This window comes from Ambystoma mexicanum, chromosome 3q (assembly GCF_040938575.1).
Source record: "Ambystoma mexicanum isolate Mex_15411 chromosome 3q, UKY_AmexF1_1, whole genome shotgun sequence".
NCBI lineage: Eukaryota > Metazoa > Chordata > Amphibia > Caudata > Ambystomatidae > Ambystoma > Ambystoma mexicanum.
Genome location: NC_090926.1, coordinates 691,605,136 through 691,627,200, shown reverse-complemented (window position 1 = coordinate 691,627,200; position 22,065 = coordinate 691,605,136). Strand labels below are relative to the sequence as shown.

The 22,065-nt window shown below is 48.5% G+C and overlaps 1 protein-coding gene across 1 annotated transcript in view; it reads right to left on the bottom strand.

The window, feature by feature from the left end:
• CYBC1 (cytochrome b-245 chaperone 1) overlaps positions 1 to 22,065 on the bottom strand; it is a 281,444-nt gene that overhangs the window by 144,730 nt on the left and 114,649 nt on the right. Inside the window, exon 2 of the mRNA XM_069654604.1 lies at positions 18,259 to 18,363. Within this exon, the coding sequence (XP_069510705.1) occupies positions 18,259 to 18,343 (85 nt within the window). The 5' untranslated portion in view covers positions 18,344 to 18,363. The remainder of the gene's footprint in view (positions 1 to 18,258; positions 18,364 to 22,065) is intronic.

Below are 22,065 nucleotides of genomic sequence, written 5' to 3'. Positions count from 1 at the left end.
GCCTATAAGGTAGAGTTTACCTCAGTTTGGTTTTCTATATGCACGGGTATGTTTCTCCTTAATGTAAATGGTTAAATCCAGAAATGCAATTTCAGTGTTGCTCATATGATATAGGTCATGTCATTTATAACATGCCTGTACACAATTGTTTCTAGGCGCGGCAAGATAAGGGAGGGACGACAGAGCGAGACTAGACAAACGATCTTACTAGGCCTTGTTTTATTCAGATCGTGTAAGTGCGAGGGGGGAGAGGAGGAGGGGAAAGTGCCAGTGCAGCCTGGCCAGTGCGGCTCTGGGTAAATGCAAGAAGGCAGGGGACTGCAAGGTTGCAGTTACAGCCCCCAAGTGCTCTGTGGACCCAGTGGCAGTGCAAGGCTACTGATCATGGAGGAGCCTGGTAGCCAAGCAACTAGTCGGTGCAGCAGACAGGTAGTTCAGAAAGGGAGAGAGAAGGCGGAGGAGAAAAGGAAGGTCTTGAGCTGTTTCCGGGAACATCAGGTGATCCGGCTCAAGTTTGGAAGGGGCAGGGAGGCCATGCCAGAAGGAGGCACTTGCAGAGGAGAGAGATGCACCCCCACTTTCTGCCTGGAGAAGCGTCTGACCCTCAGGGAGTTCGAGGTAGCTGAGGGATGGGCTTGAAAGGGAAGTTATTCAGTAAGAGAGTTGGATGTAATGCGGGCCCCGGCCACAGAAGGCCTTGTGGGCGATGCAGAGGATCTTGAACTTGATCCTTGCAGATATCGGGAGCCAGTAGAGTGATTTCAGGGCTGGAGAGATACGGTCCATGGGCTTGAGGCCAAGGACAAGTCTTGCAGTCCTGTTCTGGATTAGTTAGAGAGTAGAGGAAGGAGGCTGTAGCAGTAGTCAAGCCTAGAGATAACCAGGGCTCTGGGGACCGTGAGCCTCTGGGGGAAGTGAGAAAAGGAAGAATATCTCTGAGGAAGTGCAGCTGGTAGTGGGCCTTCTTGGCAAGGTCTGTGATGGGAGGAGAGAAGTAGAGAGTAGAGTTGAAGATGATGCTAGGGTTTTTTGCCTCACAGGCGAAGGAAGAGGGCCCAGGAAGGGCTGCCAGAGAGAGAGGGAAGGCAAGAGTCCCGATGAGAAGGATCTCTGTCTTACTGGCATTAAGGCGGAGATCATTGGAGGTGCACCAATCCTGAATCCCGGATAGACAGTCAGGAATGAGCGAGAGAGAAGGAGGCTGAGGGGAGCCTGAAAGAGAGCTGGGTGTCATCCGCATACCACTGAAAGTTAGAAGAGAAGGTAGAGATCAGGCGGGCCAAAGGGGTCAAGTAGAAATTGAAGAGCCAGGGCAAGAGGTTAGAGCCCTGGTGAACGCCAAATGTGGAGAGGGAGGTGGTGAAGAGAAAGGACCCAAGTTGGACCTGGGAAGGTTGGTCCAGGAGGAAGGAGGTCAACCACTCCAGGGCCTGACCCGGGATGCCCAGGTTTTCCCAGAGTAGATTGATCAGCATGGCATGATTGACCATGTCAAAAGCAGAGGAAAGATCAGGGAGGATGAAGACAGGCGGAAGGTTGGAATCAAGGATAGTAAGCAGAGCTTCACGGGTGTTCAGGAGAGCAGTTTCCGTGCCTCTCGCTACTCTGAAGCCAAACTGATGGACATGAAGAGAACCAACTGATTCAGTGTGGAGAGTAAGCTGGGAAATTGCCAACTTTTCCAGGAGTTTGCCCAGGAAAAGAGTGATGAGATTGGGCGGTAGTTTGACGGACAGGTAGAATCGGCAGAAGGCTTTTTAAAGGAGAGGTTACACAAGGGAGTGATTGAGGAGAGAGGGGAAGGATACAGTGGCAAAAGAGTGATTGCAGAAATCGGCCAAGGCTGGAGCGAGAGTATCAATGTGATCTTTAATGGTTCTGGAGGAGAAGGGGAGCACCTGTTTGGACAACACTGCAAATATCGGACTTGTCTAGAAAGGCCATCCGGTGTTGTCGGAGGGAAGGAGGAGGGGTAGAGGAGGCCAGAGGGGAACCGAGAGGCGTAGAGGGAGAGGTGGTGAAGCAAGAAGCCAGAGCTGTACAGAGGACCTGGGAGGGACAGGAGATGTTGAGACTGCAGCAGGATTGGCCAGCGCGTTTCAGATTTTTAAGAGGGAAGGCGGGAGTGTTGTTAGAGGCCACAGACGCGCAGGTTTGGATGAGGGCTCTCTTCGTGGATAGGCCAGAGTCTGTAATGCCTTTGGAGCAGGCGGCAGGCCACTTTGTCAGAGGGTTCATCCGAGACCCTCCACTTCCTCTCAGCCACCCTGCACTTGCGTTTCAGAACAGCGAGGTCAGAGTCACACCAAGAGTTGCACTTGGAGGTAGGGTTCAGGCCAATTCTCATGGCAAGGAAGCCCAGAGTGTTGGAGATAGAAACATGCAGGTTGGAGAGGGTTGTCTCAGAGTGTGAGACAGCCATAGGTGGAGCAGAGAAAATAGCAGCAAAGGCATCCACTAACATTCTTCATGGGCTGAATGTCCGAGAAGGTAGGTGGCCATACTGGGGTAGGCTTAGCCTGGGGGACAGTTTCAAGTGAGAGAGCAGAAAGTGATGAGTCCAAGAGAAGAGTGGTAAGAGGGTTAGAGAGAAGGATGTCTGAGGAGATGAGAACATCCAAGGTGTGTCTGGCAGAGTGTGTCAGACCAGAGGGTAGAATTGAAAGTGTCGCAGAGGTTTCGGATGAGCCCCTAGGAGGGATTAGAAGCATCCAGGGGAATGTTGAGGTCACGGAGGAGGTAAGAGATAGAGGCAAGGAGAGAGGAGAGGTGAACCCATTCTGAGAGGAAGAGGGCGACCTGGCCAGGTGGCCTATAGATGGTGGCCACAGTCAGAGAGAGGCCAGGAGAACTAGAGCAGCAGGCATTCAAAAAAAGGAGTTGGTCTGCATAGGAATGACAGAATCAGGGACACACTCGGAAAGATCAGAGCTACTTCACCTCCAGGGCGGTTGGTTCTGGGTTTGGAGAGGATCTTGTAGCCATCCGGGAGGAGTGTGTCACTCATGACAGAGCTGGCCATGAACCATGTCTCGGGGGGAGAGCGAGGACATCCAGGTCAAGTTCTTCAAGGAGGTGGCAAATGTTTGAGGAGTGTTTGACAGCAGAACGGCAGTGGAGAGTAGCGACGTGGAACAGGTTGCCACTTTTGAAAGACTTCTGGGGTGGGGTACAGGCAAGCGGAACGCCCATCAGAGGTGGTAGAGGGGCCAGAGAGCGGGCAGAGGTGGTAGCAGGAGGTGGCCTAGTAGCCAGGGAGGAGGAGGAAGATGCCAGAGAGGGGGGCGGAAGAAGGAGGTGATAGAGGAGCCAGAGATATGCTAGAGGGAGTAGCAGGAGAAAGAAGAAGGAAGAAGTTGATAAGACTTGGGAGACGAAATTGTGCCAAGAGCACAGGACATTAATGAGGATCTTGGAGGAATGGAATGAGGCCAAGAGGGCCCCCAACGAGTGCCACCATTAATGGGAGAGGATAAAGGAGAGAGAGCCGTGACCATAGGAGGGATCCATAGGTCTGGTGAGGGAACACCAAAGAGGATGTTGGCAAGTGTCTGGAGGAAGCACTGATGTAGGTAGAGATAAGGAGGCCTGGGTTGGAGAACAGGCTGTCCCTTTTGAACTTCTTCCTTCCCGAGTAAGTGAGAGGGACAAGATAAGTGAATGAGAAGATGGGGTGACGGAAAGCAGTTCAAAGGTATTCTCATTTAGGTATTGTGTGTATTCAGTGAATTCCTCTAGGGTTCAATCCCATATTAGAAATAGGTCGTGGATATAGAGATGCCATTCATGTATATGTTTGGATAATAATTATGTTTTAAAGCATTTTTTTGTTCATATCGGGCCATAAAAAGATTAGCCAGTGAAGGCACATAGGTGCTCCCATGGCCACACCTAACTTATTAGTAATATTCAATATCAAATATAAAAACTCATTGTTCTTCAAAGAGAACAACAATCTTTTATGGCTTCCAAGCACAGGTAGTAGGTTGCAAATATTGGGGAAGAATGATACTCTAATGATTTCATGGCCAAATCATTGTAGATTGATGTATACAAGGCCTTTACATCGAATGTTGCAAGATTAAAATGTTCCTGCTCAATGAAGTGTGTCGAGTCTGCGGCATAGGATTGTAGGTCCAGCACCATAGGCTGTAGATATTGGTTTATATGCTTGGCTGCACCTTCCGTAATCCAACACATTCCACAGAGTATAGGTCTTACTACTGGTAGATGTTCTAATGCTTTATGGATCTTGGGCAGGAAGTATATTATGGGTAACGTTAGTGCCTCTTGGTAAAGGAAAGTCCTGTCTTCATCAAGTAAAATTCCTTTACTATGCCATTTAATCACTAATTATTTTCTTTCAAAATGTTGCTCATGGGGTTATTCAGATGTTTACGTCTCATGCTGACATAGTCCTGTCTGTCTAAAATAATGTTGCCCCCCCCTTATGCGCCTCCATGATAATGATGGATTCATCCCTGGCCAGATTGTCTAGCGCTCTATATTCAAGGTTTGGAATTCATAAGGGATGGTCCTTGTTGGCCATCTTATCCATATGTTTATGCAAATCAAATAATACTGCTTTGTGAAATGTCTCGATATTGCTTTCAAGAGTGGTAGCTGGTGTGAAATTAGATTTCACTCTTAGTGTTGAATCTGCCAAGCCATCTGAATTAAGTCCTCAACTATTTGTGAGCCCATCACTAGAATATCGTCATGCAGTGATGAGTCATTTGGTGTTCTCTAAATCCTACACTGTAAATGTACTGGGTCTGATTCTCTCGGTTGGAGCCTCTTCTTTCATAGATTTATGGTGAGCATTTTTCTTTTCATTTTCTAATGAATTTAAAGATCTCAATTTCAGTCTCTACGTAATCAATGGTTAGGGGAGGTGAAGAATAACAATTCCTTGTTTAGAACTTGCATTTCTAGCTGCTCCAATATCCTATGTCACAGGTTAGTCACCAGATTAACCTCAAATGGGTCTACCTTGAGCATGTCTGTTGGTTCCTGTGGTCCGCTTGTGTTCTTGGCTGGGTTGGGCATCTCCCTCCTCCCTCTTCTTCTGCCTCTCCTCCCCTATATCTGTGTTCGGTGTTCTGATATCTGTGGAGAGTGGGTCTGCAAAACGCACATGTTTGGACGTGTCCTGTCATTTGCCTCGCTTGAATCTTCTTATCTGATCTAAACGTTTTTTTATTTGTTATTATTCCTCCACTATTTGAAATACTCATGTTACTTGCCTGTTTCCTGGTTGGAACTCTCGCTTTCATCCTCAGTGTCGTAGCTTGCCAGAGATGTGTTTGGTGTGCTATCCTGTGAGCGAGTTGTTTTCAAATTATCATACTTGGTTGAAAAGTGTCGACTCTACCATACATGTAATCTCCTTTTTTCTTAGGTTTACCTACTCTTGATGTCTACGAAATATTTCATTTAAGGTTTTGTGATTTCTGTTCAATCATGTGCAGGCATGTCAATTTCCTTTTGTAAAACCTATTTGCGCTACAATTCTTTCGTGTTCTCTATCTGCGTGTTCAATAAGTAGCTCTGTCATAACTCGAGCTGGCATTAAGGTTCTCTTCCCATTTTTCAGCTAAGTCTAGATCTTCGCTATTATAAAATCTGGTAAGATACACATTTATTCCCCTAGGTATTTCATGTTTTGGGAGGTATTTTCTCATTGAGCCTCGTTCCCAGTATTTGTTAATCTCTGTGATGGATAGCCTATCGAGTCTGATCAATTTATCTCCAAGTGTTTCCTGACTCATTGTAGGGTTACGAAAGGCATGCTCTGTACTGCCTCTGGCTAAGAAAAGTGCTTCAAAATTGTTGTCCCTGTTCTCCCTCTAGTCAGCAATGAATATGTCGAGATAGGTAGCAGGCTGCGGCACTGGTCTGCGTCTAAATTGTAAGCTACCTTTGGGTTTTCAGACCATGGGGCTACGCCTGTCCAAGAAAAAGGGTTTCTGGTGGAGCAGCTCACTGGGGGTGAGTAACACACAACCTAGTGTTACATATATCTGTTAGGTAAGAATTAATGCAGTCCCAACTGGTGTGGGACTACACAGGACTTCACACCTTTTAATATAGACCTGTACTCCACAAGTTGGTAGTGTGACTGAGCAGCCAGGCTTATCTTAAGAGGGGTAATGTGAGATGTAGATCTGTGCAATGAAACCAGTAAATACAGATGGTACAACGTCCTTTAATCGCGGGACGTTTTTTCGTGTTTTTTTTTAACCGCAAATGTTTTATTGGAAAAAAACCTTTTTGGGGGGGGGTGGGTAAAACAATTATTTATGGTATATGTGTTTTTGGTAATAGATATAAACTGAAAGGGAATGGGTGGGTTGGGGTTAAGGACCCCCCCAAAAAATAAAAAAGGTGGGTTTTTTTCCGATAAAACATTTGTGGTAAAAAACCCCACGAAAAAACATCCCACGATGAAATGACATGGAACCATACAGATATCCAAGTAAACACATACACACTTAAAGTTAAAATACATTATTTATACACAAAGATATTTAAATCATTCTTTAAAAAGCAGTAATTGGCTGTAACATTAATTCCAAGTAAGGATTCAATTAAAAAAAAAACTGAGCAATAAAGCAGGGGATTAATTCATTCACATGTTACATATGTTCCAGCACCCAGAGGTAACGTCATTTGAGGTCAGCATAACATTTATATAGTATCACCTTTTCAATATTGAGTTTTAAAGGAAAGAAATGTTAGGGTTACATCAGAACAGACTGATAGGTTATAAGAACAGTTAGATTCCCCCAAAGGGATGCAGGAAGTCAAATACCCCAGCATTAAAGTGTTGAATATTTAAGACATATAAGGGAACAAGCACTGCCAACGCCAATAGGTTCAGATGGCAGCCTTTAGGGAGCAAGGACAGCCAAAGTCAATGGACAAAGTCAACGTTCAGATGCGCTTCTTCTTGGAAAGATGTTCTTGAATAGTCAGAGTTCAAAAGAGAAATCACAGTAACTCAAGAGGAGTCACCTTTAGAAAGCACAAGCTGTAAGGCCAATGGAGGTAAGTTGAGGTCAACTTGGTGTTGGGTTACAAAGCACTCCCAAAAAGGTAGGAAGCACCCCAAATGGCAAAAGGATAAAAGACACCAAGCCCCACAGTACCTTGAAAATAAACAAAGTGTTCCAGCTGGTTGCCTTCACAATGCAATGCAGTAGACCCTTGTACCTGGTCCTTGGTCGTGGTGACAAAATGGAAGACGTCTGGCGAGTTCCTGCAGCAGCACTCGAGAGAGGACTCAGCAGTAATGGATTACCTTTGATTCAACGGCTCTTTATGGTTTTGGCACCTTTTCTTCAGCGCCAACGAAGAACGAAAAACTCAGGATAGGATTTCGTTGATCCCTCAATCCTGGGCTCTGGTGAGTGACTCTGGACGTGGATTTCTTGCTTCTGTAGGGGCCTCTGGATGCCTATGTAGATCTGGCCGGAATCGGGCTTCAGAAGACAATGCACTCACAAGTGGTCGAGGTACCCCGGGTATTGGGGCTTCTGCAGCATTGTTAAGTGGCAGCAAGTCGGGGGTTGTGCCAAAAAAGAATTTGTATCGAGGCTAGTTGATCCATCAGCCTAAGGGAGGAAGTCGTCCTTTATGGGTCTTCCCGGTCTATTCAAAAATGGGGACAGCACAGCTGCAGGGCTTCACCGTGCACCTCCCGATTTAGGAGGGTGCTGCTGGCGTATTCTCTCATCTTCTGCTTCAGATTCTGTCCTCCAGGGGTCGACTCACCTCCTAGACCCGCTTTTTATGCATGTTCCCATTCATTCACAGCCCTAGGCTGTGAATCACACAGCAGGGTGGCAGTCCTTTTAGGACAGCCAGCCGTCCAATAGGAACTGATTTCACTCAGGCACACCTAGAGACAAAGGAGAGAGAAGTTTCAGGACCCTCCCTCATTTCCTTCCTTTCCAGACACACTGGAGCCTGGGCGGACCTCAAGGCTGAAGCCCGCCAAAGACAAACTACACATAGGGCTCAAACCTGATGCAAACAGAGTAAACGCCTAGCAGAAACTAACCAACAAGAAATGGCAAAAAAAGAAGACGGGTGCCATTTTATGAAAATGGGTCACCCTTGCGTGCAGCACTGCAGCTGAAGTATCAGCCTGCAGGAACATGTCACTAGGTAGTAAAAAAGAAACCAATGCCACCAGGCATTCAAGTGAGTTAGTGTAACAAAATGTTACATGAGGAATGGGTTAAAGAAATTACTAGCTAACCCCCCCAGCACTCCACATAGGGTGGTGTGTGCTGGACACATAAGGTAAAGGTAAGACAGACAGGGGTCATCTAACTATTCTTGGGAACAGTAGTTCACCCAAGAAAATGTAATTAAACATTAAGAGAAGTCCAATGACTTCTCAGCACTGCACAAAATGTGCTGTGCGTCACAATGCAAAAGCAGATGCTTATGGAGTTTACCAGACTCCATAAAATAGTAATGAACCTAGAAAATAATATTCAGGAAAACACGAGTGAGGAAAAAAGGTCCCACTCACTCAGGATTCAAATTTAAAAAACCCTGAGTCCTGCAAAAGAGCTGGGGGTCTCTAAGGTTAAAGGGAATTGTCACGGGAATTAAAATGTTCCCTAACAATATCTAAATAAAATTGTAAAGGAGATTTACCCCAAGGCAGGCGCTCTGTTTGCATTTGAAATTTTTAACAAGTTTATCATCAAACTCCATAAATCCATTTCAATTTACATAGGTACGAAAACCATCTGTTGGTGAGGGTGTTTGTAAGTGGTTAGGACATCAATTACTGTCATAATAATAAGTCGAACATGGTTCATAGGTTATTTTTAACACATCGCTAGGTTGTGTTTTACTCACCCAGCACTGAGCTTTGCCACAAGAACCCCATTTTCTTGGACAGGCGCAGCCCCAATGTCTGACAACCTAAAGATAGCTTACACTCTTCATAAAGATTGCACTTCTAAAGTTAGGGCATATTTCTTGTGACTTCACTGCATCACTTCGGTACACCCTGTTTTGGTGCCGTTTTTGCCGCTGGCCGGTTTGGCGCGACTGCTTCGACACGTGGCCATTTCAGCCCGCCCACTTTGGCGCGGAAGCCTTTCTGCTGCCGTCTATTTGGCGTGAGGGACTTTTGGATGTGGCTGACATTGCAGCCACGTCTAAACACCCTTGTGCCAAACAAAATGGGGAAAAAACACCCAAACCGGGCGCAGCGAAACTGTATGGTGCAGTCACTATCCTACACCGCTCTATAGTGACAAAAGGAGTTCTAGTGGGTGCATTTTGTGATCAGTCGTTCCACAAAGTGTAACAAACGCTACTTTTAACAACAGACTGTTAGATATGTCGCCTGTGCAGCATTTATGCAAAAGTAACACCTTTTGACTGTTGTGAACATTGTAGTTCCCCACTTTTTTTTCCCCACAAAGCAAAACATTACTTTTCAGCTCAGGACACAGTCCATCCCGAAGTTAAATAAATATGGCATTACATTGACTACTTGTGCATAGATCTGCTTCAGGGGTTTTAATTGTCTTCCGTAGACCGCAACAGGACTCAGCTAGGAGTTCGTTAGGTAAGATGGAAAACAGGTTAGGTTTTATTTTACCTCTTTGGGTTGAAAGGTCACCCACGCAGCAAATACTATGTGCGAGAAAGCCCCAGTGGGTGGCAGGTTTGACCTGTAAGCAGCCGTTGCCCAGATTCCCACAGCGGACTCTGCTGGCTGAGATGTGTGGTGTCAAGAACATTCTAAGATTGGATCGTACTTGGGCCGTAACAGGCGACGCTAGAGCTGCTCTCAGTTCTGTGCAAGGGGCACCTTTACAAGCGCTATGCCCTAGCCTATACCCGCGAACCACAGGGGCCACTACGCTGTGCTTTGTAGGCCGTGACCATCTGCGGATGATTTGAACTGCAGCTAGTGTTTACGTCAGAAGCCACAACTTTTATTTTATTTTATTTGAATTTATAAAGCGCCCAGCGGCCCAGAGGCATTGTGGCGCTGTTACAGCTAGTTACTTAGTACAGTAGGACAGGTAATACATAGGTAGTGAAGAGGTTGGTACCTGTTCAGTGACAGTGTTGAGAAAGAGTTCCAAGGGTTGCAGTAGAACAGGGTGGAGAAAGTACATTTGTAAAAGGTGTTAGTTAAATAACTTTGTTTTTAGCAGCTTAGTAGATATTTCTGTGTACGATGAGGAGTTTCACTTCCTTACCGCCAGCCAACAAGTAACTCATAGTAATGTCATTACACATTGTATTGATATAGTGCAAAGCATTCAGGGCTTGAGTCTGAACTCCATGTAAAATATAAAAAGTGCTGCTTCATGATGCAAAAACGATTTTCTCTTTTTTGCTCCATATTAAGTGCCTGTATTTATATAGATACTAATATGGAGCACATGAGAAAAGGTCCTTTCATCAGGAATAACACTTTTCTTATTTTACGTGTTGCTCAGAATCAGGCCCTCGGCCCCAGTTGTGGCGCTAAACTTTGCAGCTGATGAAGTGGGAGCAGCAGGCTAATGTTATTTACCAAAAGCAAACGGCTGGAAGGAATTGCAGCTATTGTCTCATTCTGGGTCTCCGGGGTGTGCGAGCCTCCATGCAGCACATCCTGCTTCTCTGAACAAACACCAATGTGTGGGATACTGACATTGCATGCTGCACATTAGCACAGGTGCAATCCAATTTAACGAGTGAGCCTCCTGTCCACCCCCCCCCCCTTATTAGTCATTTCAAGCAATACTTGCACATACTATTCTGCCACACGTGTTAAGCTCGGGGCTGACATGAAACTATACATGCGGAACACTTCACGCGCACAGTGCCCTAGCTGTTAAAAGTGGCAATAAGTGACTTTCGAGTTTTCACCCCCTGTACACGCATTTTTGGAGAGCGTTCAGAATATAATTATTTGAGCCGATGTAGGCCGCCGCCGCTTTCGTTTTCTTTTCAATCGGCGACCTCACGAGCCCCAGCCTTAAAAGGCCCGAGATGTTTTGCACGAGTCTCTCACAATTGGGCCCGAGGTAACGGACAGATTCAAAAACAAGCCCCCTTCCCAGATGCCGGGGACCCGTCCCTCCACAGCCCACTCTTTTCAGCTTGGAGGCTATTCTTTCCCACTGTTTGACTGTTCGGGCATATTTTTGTAAGATTTCCGGAGATAAACGGACAATTATCTCTTTATGAACCTGTAACTCATGCATGTTACAGGTGCAGGATATAATGTTTATAATGCACTTTGTGGTCTTCCCGAGCCAAAATGTCCCTGCGCCCTGCCAGATGGGCCGAAACGTCCCGCGCCGAAATGTCCATGTGCCCTGCCGGCCCCGCCGAAATGTCCCTGTGCCCTGCCGGCGGCGCCGAAATGTCCCCCGCTGAAATGTCCATGTGCCCTGCCGGCCCCGCCGAAATGTCCATGTGCCCTGCCGTCCCCGCCAAAATGTCCCGCGCTGAATTGATCGCGGCCAAACATGGAATCCCCTGGAGCATTTTTTGAGATGCTTATGTGTAAATGTGATTTACAAAAGTGCACCTCAAAGATACTCTGGGCATTGTTAGCGGTGTTCTGCTACCGCCGCCCGTGAGCCACCCACAGAGACAGAGGTGATACTCGTGTGGGCTCCACGGTGGTTCTGACGCCACCGGGAACGCCCTGTTTATTTATAAGAGACACGCGACGGAGTGAACGTCACCCCGTCGCGTGCGCGCCCTTAAAGGGCCAGCGCCACACTCCTCCTTTTCCATAACAACAAAACTTGAAAAAGAGAGGATCTAACTATCAAACATTTCACAGCACACAATACAACCCTAATAATCCCCAATTTATTGACAGCCACCCTGGATCTCCCGATGGTGCTTTCAACAGCATAAACACGTCCGCCAGCCAGCCTTCCAGCTCAGTCTGTCACAGTGAGACGGGCAGGTTTCCCACACCCTGTTCTCAGGGGGTACCTCCTGCCGACGTCTCTGGCCGGTGTGCCATCGCCTGGTCCTCCACGAGCAGGAGAGTCTATTGTGGGGGCTTGACCCCCCACCATCGTCCAGTGCCTCTTCCCCCTCTCTGTTGTCAGTTCTGTCCGCCCTCGGCTCACCCAGTCTCTTGAAGCTGGCATTTCTGGTCACTGATGATGTCCCGTCGGAGGCGGTCATCATAGATCCCTTCACCGCCATGACATCCAGGGGAGCGGGTTCATACATGAGGGACAGTTTGCCCTGTGGGTGGCGATTCCTCACTAGCACCTCATCCCCCAGGGCGATATTTGGGTGTCTCAGACCTCTTTGGATATTTTCCATCTGCATCCTTGCCAGTCTGTCGTCCTCCACTTGTTCGTTGTCAATGACAGCCGGCTCTCGATCCCCCACCTCAGGTATGACGTCTCTCGGACATCGTTGGAATAGAGCCTCTGCAGGTGCCACACCAGTTGATGAATGGGGTGTGGTCCGGTATCCCCGCAGAAATACATACAGCGCCCTTTGTAAACACTCGCCTTTTCCCTGGGCATCCTGAATACTTTGTTAAGTGTGCGCATCATGCGCTCTGCCTCTCCATTGGCCCGAGGCCAGAGCGGGGTGACCCTTCTGTGTTGAATGCCATAGTCCTTCACGAGATCAGCCAAACTCTCGCCTTGGAATGGTGCCCCATTGTCGGAACACAGAACAGAGGGTAGGCCATGAGTGGCAAAAATCTTCTCCAGTGCTATCACCACCTTATCAAACGCCACTGACTCTATGAATTAGACCTCGGGATATCGAGACCATTCGTCCACCACCACCAGGAAATGAGTGCCCCTCGATGTGGATCCAGAGTCCGCATTCACCACTTCCCATGGTCTTGTCCCTCTTGGCATTGTTTCGATGGACGGTTCGTGCTGGGCCGCTGACGCGGCCTGGCACCACACGCACGATGCCACAAACTCCTCCACTCTCCGCTCCAGCTCCGGGAACCACACCTTCTGGCGGAGACGAGCCTTTGTCTTGGGGGCTCCTTGATGACCCTGGTGCGCCAGGGCGAGGACCTGTAGGATTTTGGTCTGGGGCACCACGATCCTTTCTCCTCTCAGTAAGAGCCCCGACTCCGAGAATGTCAGTTCTTCGCGCACTCGCCGTAGTTGCTCCAGAGCCACTCTGGCCTCACTCGTTCTTCGGTCTAAGGCTTCCAACACCGTCTTCCAGGCACCTTGTTCCATGGCCGCCTTCAGTATGGCGAAGCACTCGTCCTTCTTTGACGCCAGCTCCAGCTCCTCCACCTGCATGGAGTTAGGGGTGGCCGTTTCTACGACCAGGCGAACATGTTCGTCGGCCTCTTCTACTGACGTGGATGCAGGAGAGCCCCCTCTTGGATGTCTAGAGAGGTAGTCCGCAGCGTTGTTGGCCCCGGGATGATATATTAACGATACACCATACTCGAGTAGTGCGAGCATCCAGCGCTCTATTCTCACTGGTGGTCTGGAGGAAGAACCAGCCATGATTGGCAACAGAGGTTTGTGGTCTGTGACCACAGTTACGGGTCGCCCCAGGATGTAAAGGCGAAAGTGTCTACAGCCCGTTCCATGGCCGCCTTCTGGCGGAGACGGGTGGTGACCTCATCTGGGGGATGAGGTGCTAGTGAGGAATCGCCACCCACAGGGCAAACTGTCCCTCACGTATGAACCCGCTCCCCTGGATGTCGTGGCGGTGAAGGGATCTATGCTGACCGCCTCCGACGGGACATCATCAGTGACCAGAAATGCCAGCTTCTTCAAGAGACTGGGTGAGCCGAGGGCGGACAGCACTGACAACAGAGGGGGAAGAGGCACTGGACGAAGGTGGGGTCAAGCCCCCGCAATAGACGCTCCTGCTCTTAGGTCCAGTTTAGAGAAGAACTTCGCCCCCTGCAGTTCTGCTATGTCATCGATGGTGGGGGTTAAATGCCGCCCTCTCTTTATTGCCTTGTTGGGGAGTCGCATGTCCATGCAGATCCTCACTGCGTCGGGCTTTTTGGGCTTGCGTGCGATGACAATGGGCGAGACCCATGGAGTGGGGCATTCAACCTTCTCAATGATGCCCAAACCTACGAGGTTGTCCAGCTCTCTGGATCGACTCATCAATGTGTAGCCGTACAGACTCACCCACCAACTGTCCAATGCCTTCAAACAGGGAGATGTGTTTGGCGAGGAGCACTTGTACATCATCCAGGTACACCGAATAAGCGAATGTCACATCATCCAGGTACACCGAATAAGCGAATGTCACAATGCCAAGGGCCTCTGCAGCCGCACAGCAACGTGTTGTTGCTCACCGGTGTGACATAAAATCTGGCACGGATGAACGACTCACCGTACTGAACTTCTGCCACGAACACACCATCCAGGGGAATGGGCTGGTCGCCTCCAAAAGGTGAAGATGCGTGCCCTCGGTGGAGCCAGCGTTGGCGGGGCCTGCATCGCGTTGTAATGCTGTCTGGCCATCACATTTACTGATGAACCGGTGTCTACTAGCATTGGTATCGAGTCCCCATTGACCAACATGTTGCACCTGAGCTGTCTCTTGGAGTGGGTTCTCAGCATGCCCACACTGGACACAAAGAAAACATTTTCTTCGTCCTCTTCTTCCTCCTCATCCTCCTGAGGTGCCCCTTCATCACCCTGGTACACCTGGGCAACGTTAGACCCCCTCTGGGGGCGGAAGAAACCGGCTCGGACAGGCCCCCTGGGAACTATCTTCGGAGCTGTCGTCCTGCACATCCTGGCGAAATGGTCCGCACCCCCGCTCCGGCCGCACTTTACTCCCGTAGCTGGGCACTCCACTGGGTGTGGGAGATCGTACCCGCATTTTAGGCATGAGGAGTGTGCTGCTTGTGGTCGTGGACCTTGGGTATTCATGGGGCGGCAGACCTCCTCCACCTTGCCGGGGCGCACACCCACTTCCATTCGAGTTGCCGCAGCTCGGACACTTCATGGCACCTTCCAAGTTCCAGGATGCGGGGAAGGGTGATGCCAGGCTCTCGCAGTATCTGGCGCTGCAGTTTGCCAGAGGCACACCCCTGTATGAGCTGGTTACGAATTATGACTTCCGGGTCGTTCCACGCACATGGCGCCGCCAGTCTGCGCAGCCGCCCATAGAAAACATCAAGAGTCTCATCGTCCTTTTGTCGAGCAGCCCCCATAAGGAAACGTTCATAATCTGCATTTGCCATCGGCAGAAAATGGATGTGGAGCGCATCCTTCGCTGCCGCAAACGACCCACCCGCTGGTTGCAGGGACAGAAATATCATGTACCGCCGGGCCTGCAGAATACAGGAGGGTGGCTAACTTACTGTCATCGCTAGTCTCGATCGTGGCCCTGAAGTACATCTCAAGTCTGTCCATCCACATCTTCCACCTCTGTCCCAGACTTGAAGGTGTGCCCGAGGTATCAAACTCAGGCATTGGTTGTAGGGAGCCAGGTGGCTTGAGCAGAGGTCTTGGCGGCAGGATGGGCGGAGGCTGAATTGCGGGAGCAGCCTGTTGTTGTGCAGCAGCCGCAGCCGCAGCAGCTTGGCTCATGGTGGTAAGCGCACAGGCACCCCAAGGATATCCGATTGATGGGGCCGCAACTCACCACCAGACACAACCAAACATCTTCTTCAGTAGATACTCTTGACACTGTCCACAGGCCGCCCACAGATGGCACTGATCTTCCAATATAGCCAGGCAAACAGGTAGAAGTGGAGAGTCCAAAAATTGAGCATGGTAGGCCCCCAATCTGCATCCAGCAGGCCTCCTTGGGAGTCTCACCCACAAACTCGCTGAAAAAACAGTGAAACTTAATAAATCATTCTGAAATGACACGTGCTGCTTCCAGTGGCTAAGCGCCACTGGATTCTCCAAAAATTGGTCTTGGATGGCTCACGGGTACTTTGTTATGAAGCCGTGATCATCCGAGGCCTATTCAACAAAATGGCCGCCGGCCGCGTGTGTCTCTCCCCGGTCAGATTTCGCCTGATGCACTCACATTAGATTATTTGCGCAACGAGCGAACTTCGCCGCCTGTCCCAGGGAGTGATCCCACTTTCGTCGCCACTGTTAGCGGTGTTCCTCTACCGCCGCCCGTGAGCTCCCCACCCCCGTTGCACAAAGACACGGAGACAGAGGTGATACTCGTGTGGGCTCCACGGTGGTTCTGACGCCACCTGGAATGCCCCGTTTATTTATAGAAGGCACGCGACGGAGTGAACATCACCCTGTCGCGTCCGCGCCCCTAAATGGCCAGCGCCACAGGCATCTCCAGATTTACTCCAGTTTTAGGTAGCAGGTGTAAATCTGAGATGTGAAAAGGGAATCGCCACATTTACTCTAGTGCAAACCGTTGCGAAAACGACCCACTTTATTTGTCAGTACTCCCTTCACCTTCCACTCAGTCTGCCCTCACACTAGTCTAAAAATCTGCTCGCAAGTGGAGCAGTTTTAAAAAGCTTTACTGGTGGCTAAGCGGACCACATCCATCAGAGCAACTCTATGTACTCTCCTTTTCACCATGCTGGAGAAACCACTAAGATCAGCTTTCCATTATGGTGCAAGCAGGCTTCGTGCACCTTGTAGCCCTCGGGTTTCTGAATGTTTGACCAGTCTGACTAGTCGTTCCGTTTTGAGTGATTTCATCGACTTGCCCACTTCTGATCTCAGGTGTACTGGCCTCTTGTCCTCTGGGGCCATCCCTATCCCTTGCAAAAGGGTAGGCAACTTGCGGCTCACCCGCTGTTTGCCCTACTACTCACATCACGTCTCACCACTGAATATAATAGCCAGGGCTGCTCGGAGTTGTAGAGTAAGACACCTGGCACCCGGCACGCTTAACCCTACAAAAAGTAATTCGCCAATATTGGTGTCACTGCTGCACAATTAAAGATTTTAGTCCACAAGTTTGCTAATCGACTGACTATTTATGTTTTAATCACATGAAATACTCCCGCAAATTAAATGGTGTATTGAGGTTTCGTTAAATAAAATGTTATTGGGAGAGTGAAAACACCATCAGGGTGAAAACCCAGGACGTAGCATAAAAGCTGCCATGGCTGCAAGCCAATAATAGACACCTGATGCACAAGTAATGGGAATGAAAGCAAATGTGGTGTCACATTTTAATCTATCAAATATCAGCCACCATAAAGCCATCAAAACGATAAGCCTGTCAAAATGAGCAGAAGGGCACTAGAAGACCACTGGCATTATGGTAGTGCCTCCCATTTCACTCACATCCTGAAAAACCCACCGACTCTTCCCCCTCCCTCTACCCCCATGACACCACCCAATCCCCCCCCTCTCTCTCTAGTCCCACCCACCCTACACCCTTTATTCCCCACCCTCCTACCCTACTCAAACCTACCCCCTCTATACCTTCACCTATACACCCTTTCCCTATCCCTCCTCAGCCTTCCACTCACACTCTTGCTTTATTTCTTACCCTCTCCTCACTCATTTTTCCTCTTGCTCATCATCAATGGCATCCTCTCGCAATGGCTTCCTCCCTAACTCTATTCCCCTTCTCATTAGCTTGCACACCTGCATCAGTTATCGCATCCTCCCTTGGAACGTTGCGCTCGCCACCATGCACTGTGGTACCTATAAATGCAAAATGCAAATAACAGCAGTAAACGCCAAAACTATGGGCATTGCCAATGCTTGTTTTTAGAATGTCATTTATTCTTGCCTATATCCCTAGCTTTTCTTGCTCTTTTGAAAACACATTTTTTAAACTGAGCTTTTTCGCCCATCTTCCTTTTAAGATCGATATCTTCCGCTCTCCCAGAATCTGCACAAAGAATCCCTCTAGGGGCTGTCGAGCACTTTACAAATTCTAATACAAATCAAACAAAATGAAGTGCATAACGATCTGTTCTCAAGCGAGGGTATCCTGTGATTCACAGGCAAATAACACAATATCTAATGAATGGTTGTTGCCATAATGTAATCGGAGTACTCCTGAAGATGCGCAATTCTCGGCAAAACCTCTGCACTCTATAGGTTCAGAGCTCTGCCAGAATCCTAACAAAGAAATGTTACATGCACATGCGAGGATTAGAATTGTTCAAGGCTTCCGAATCTCTGAAAGAGAGCCACGATGTTGCACTGCTGTTACAGGCTAGTAACGTTTAATTTCAGAAATGTCGACCTTAATACAAGAGAAACAGGCGGTTTGAAGGTACAGTACTTGGTTGTAAACATCGTTTAACAGCTTGTATGGGGTAGAAGGAGCTGAACTTACCAACTAGGAGGGACCAGGACCGGATGCTGGGTGCCCTCCTTAGATGGAGGATGTTGCCCGTGTGGCTCTCCACCTGCATGTACATCTTCTACAGAAGAGATGAACCTGCCCCATAAAAGAGAACGCAGTTACACATACAGGGGAACAAGCTTGCTCAAGGACCAAAGAAGGCAGTTAGATAGGGCGCACACAATCTCCCTCCTGTTAGGCAGTACTTGGTAAAAATGCATGGGGCATGTTGGTACTTACTAAACACAACACAAACAGAAACAATTTTCTATACGGTACACTTGGTGATGAACCCCAATGAACCACCTTGTTCAAAAGCTGTATTCAGCTCGGGCTTCGTTGCCCTCCCCCAGCTGCTCACACCATAAAGCAACTGGGTCCCATGTAAAAAGGTAAACTGCCCCAGAGTGTGATATGTCAGATGGGCACATTCACACCCGATTAAACTGCTTTTTAGTGTGAGGGGTCAGAAATGTGAGATGGATACAAAAAGGTACAGTTTTCTCAAACTGTGCCATTTATTAAAATAAAAAGGGTGGGATGAACGCCTCTCTCTCCCTATCCTGGAAGCCCCTTTTTGTATAAACATTCTACACATTCACTCAACATTCTACCACAAGGTCACACACACACCTTGCATCCAGCAACTGCCAGGCATATGCGATATAACGCAATGTATAAGCGTTATAGGTAGTATTTGCCCTCCCTCAGGTTACATAAAATGAACCCGGCCTTGGACCAGAAATGTTGGCGGCCATGTGCTTTGCAGTGTACCTACCTCCATATGTGGTGGTCTTGTCCCCTGCTTTGAGTATTCTGGGGTCCATGATATTGTTCATAATGGAAATCGGCAGAGTGGACATGCCATTTGAACAGTTGCTCATACTGCTGGGATGTCCTGTAGAGGATGTCTCTCCTATGTCGGGTATAGTTGGTTACCCAACTGCTCTTGGCAGTTAGAATTACAGTCACAAGAGGCTGGGAGAATCCAGGATTGGGGGCGATAGTGGCACAATGGTGGCTTAAGGTGTAGGATATTCTGGTCGCGGAAAAGGTTACTGCCTGTGCGGACAATCAACTACCCAAATATTTGGATGTCATTCATTGATTATCGTCTGAGATTTCCGTCCATGACCTTTAGGCCGCCCCTAATGGCGGGTTAATCCCTGTTGCGAGTTCTGAAGGGAGTTGTGGGCTGACATTGGTTGTATTGATGCTTGGGGAGGGAGGAGTATCGTGAAGGAGATTTTTGTACAAATAGGATTTACTGAATATGCCAACTGGATCCACTGCGAAGTGGATTGTAGAGTGGAAGCAGTCTGCAATGCATTGCAGTCCTGCTCTTTGTTTTGCCGAACGAGGATTGTGCGCCGTGGTGAAACCAGGAGGCTCCGCCCCCAACAACTCTAAACCACGCGGGCTCGGCGAAGCAGACCGCAAAGTGGATTGTGAAGTGGAAGCTGAGCCAGGGGAGCCTACTTATGAATTTCCCAGGGGGGTGGGGGGGGGCAAGGGGGAAGGGAGGCCAAATACAGGAAGTGATATCACTGGCAGTTATAGGACCGCAAATGTGCATGTAGTCGCCAACTTGGTGCAACGGTGCGCGGCGGGGTGGAGGCGCGCGCAGCGCAGAACAGTGGAAACATTGGCTAGCATGTACTGCATATACTAAAGTCAAGTAAGAAGGAGATTTAAGCCTTCGAGTTGCATTCCAGTAGGCCAACACTGCCCCTATTCCACCCCTCTATAATCATCCAGGTTGAAATAGCCCTCAAAAGGCAGAGCAAAACAACTATGATGGGAGAACGAAATGCCGGCCCATCCTGTGTGTGTGTCAAACGTCAGAGCAAAGACTGTGCGTGTGCCTCCTACCTTGGAGCACAATCTCACTAATTTGGTGCAAATCTCGCAAGTGGGAGCATGGGAATCCCCTGCGTGTGTACGGGCTGCAGACCCCGGATCGCATGCTCACTTCTTCAGTGTGAAACTCTGGCCAAGGCTCTTTGGGCAAGCATTCAGGATGGGTCTCACGCCTATAAACAGTGCAATATATTGAGTGGGCACCTCACTCCTTGGAGCATAGTATCGCCCGTTGCTGGCAATCTCACAACTGAATGTACATTTTCACTCTTGGTCATCTCAGTGACCCCATGTATATTAATGGAGTCAGTCTCCCATCTGGGGAGACTATTATATTTCTGTTAAAACACTCTGAATTGTCACTCCAGTTTTCTCGATCTATAGATCCAGACCATATTCATTTAATGTGTGTGCAGGGGCGATAACTTGTGTCTGAGAGAGCTCATTCTTTCATTCAAGAGAGATAAAGGGGTAACAATCCCCTATATGTGGGATCAGGCTCATTGTGCCCCATTCTGCCCCATAGCCCCTCCAGAAGGAGTGAGCAGGTTTTAAGACCCTGCTGATTCTGCTATCCGACAGGCTCGAGCCTTCATTCCCTTGCCCCATCACGGCTCCCAACATCCTGAGCGGCAGCTTATGGACAGCAGGCAGCTCCGGACATGCCTGTTGCCAATTGGATGTAGACAGATCTACTATTTAGACACTGGGAGAGAGCCATAAATCCACATTGGTGGTGAAGAAGCACTCAACATACAGAACACAATGGTATAGTGTTGCAGTCCTGCTGAGAAATGACAATTCTGAGCATGTGAGCAGTAGGCTGGCTCAGTGTTGCCCCATAAAAGGTGTAGAAGCCTCTGTGAGAAGTGGCAGTACTGTCCCAACGGTGAGAAGTGTAGTGTTTTCACATTAACTATGCTTAACAACTTTGGGTTATTGAATAGTGCTGCTACATTCTGATTAATTCCATCCCTTTAAATATATGAGCGCTTGTATAACCACGACAGTGTTGAGTTATTCTGATGATGACAGACTTGCTCAATAGTTCTGGTTCTGTATCATTAAAGGTACTTCAGATCTTTAGAGTATTGGAAGGATAGCTCAGGGGCAATGTGCTTGCCTTGGAAGCAAGACAACACAGAGCAACACAGGTTCGCTCCCACAGTCCATGCTTAGAAACCTCTGGGTAGTACACGCATTATAAATAACCAATTAAAATAAAAAGAAATACATCTGTTGAGAAGTGCTGGGGCCTTGTCAAGAAGAGTGTAGCAGCTCAACTGAGAAGTGCTGATGTTGTCCCATCAAAAGTATAGCAGCCCCACTAAGATGAACTAGCATTGCCTCAACAAAAGCATAGTATTATCGCTGAGAAGATTCAACAATTATAGAAGCCATGTTACAGCAGTACTATCGCATCAAGAGTATAGCGAGCTAACTGAGGAGTACCAGCATTGCCCCATTTCAAATATGGTAGCTCTACTAGAAAGTGCTGGCTCATACGCCTCCGCTCCCCGCCCATAGCATTCACCCTCACCACGTGCACACTCAGAGACATGCAAACAGTCTCATTTGCCCTCTCCCTACCCCTGCTCCCTGCCCCTCCCTCGCTTTGCATCTGTACCTCCATTTCTAAAAATCCTTCTGGGTTGGGTGCACCTCTACATCTGTGCACCCCTCTTGGTAACAGGGGTGCACAGATGTACAAAAACACCAACCCAAAACGAGTTTTAGAAATTGAGGGACAGATGCAAAGCAAGAGCCTCTTGCTTTGCATCTGTCCTACAATTTCTAAACATCGTTTTTCCCCGGCTTTTACCCGGGCCGCCAGAGAGAGACAGTGTGGATGGAACAAAGGGCCATCCATACTGCGTCTCTTCTCAGTCCCGGACTTCATTCTGCAGGGGGGGGGGGGTTGGGCCCCGCAGCCCCCCC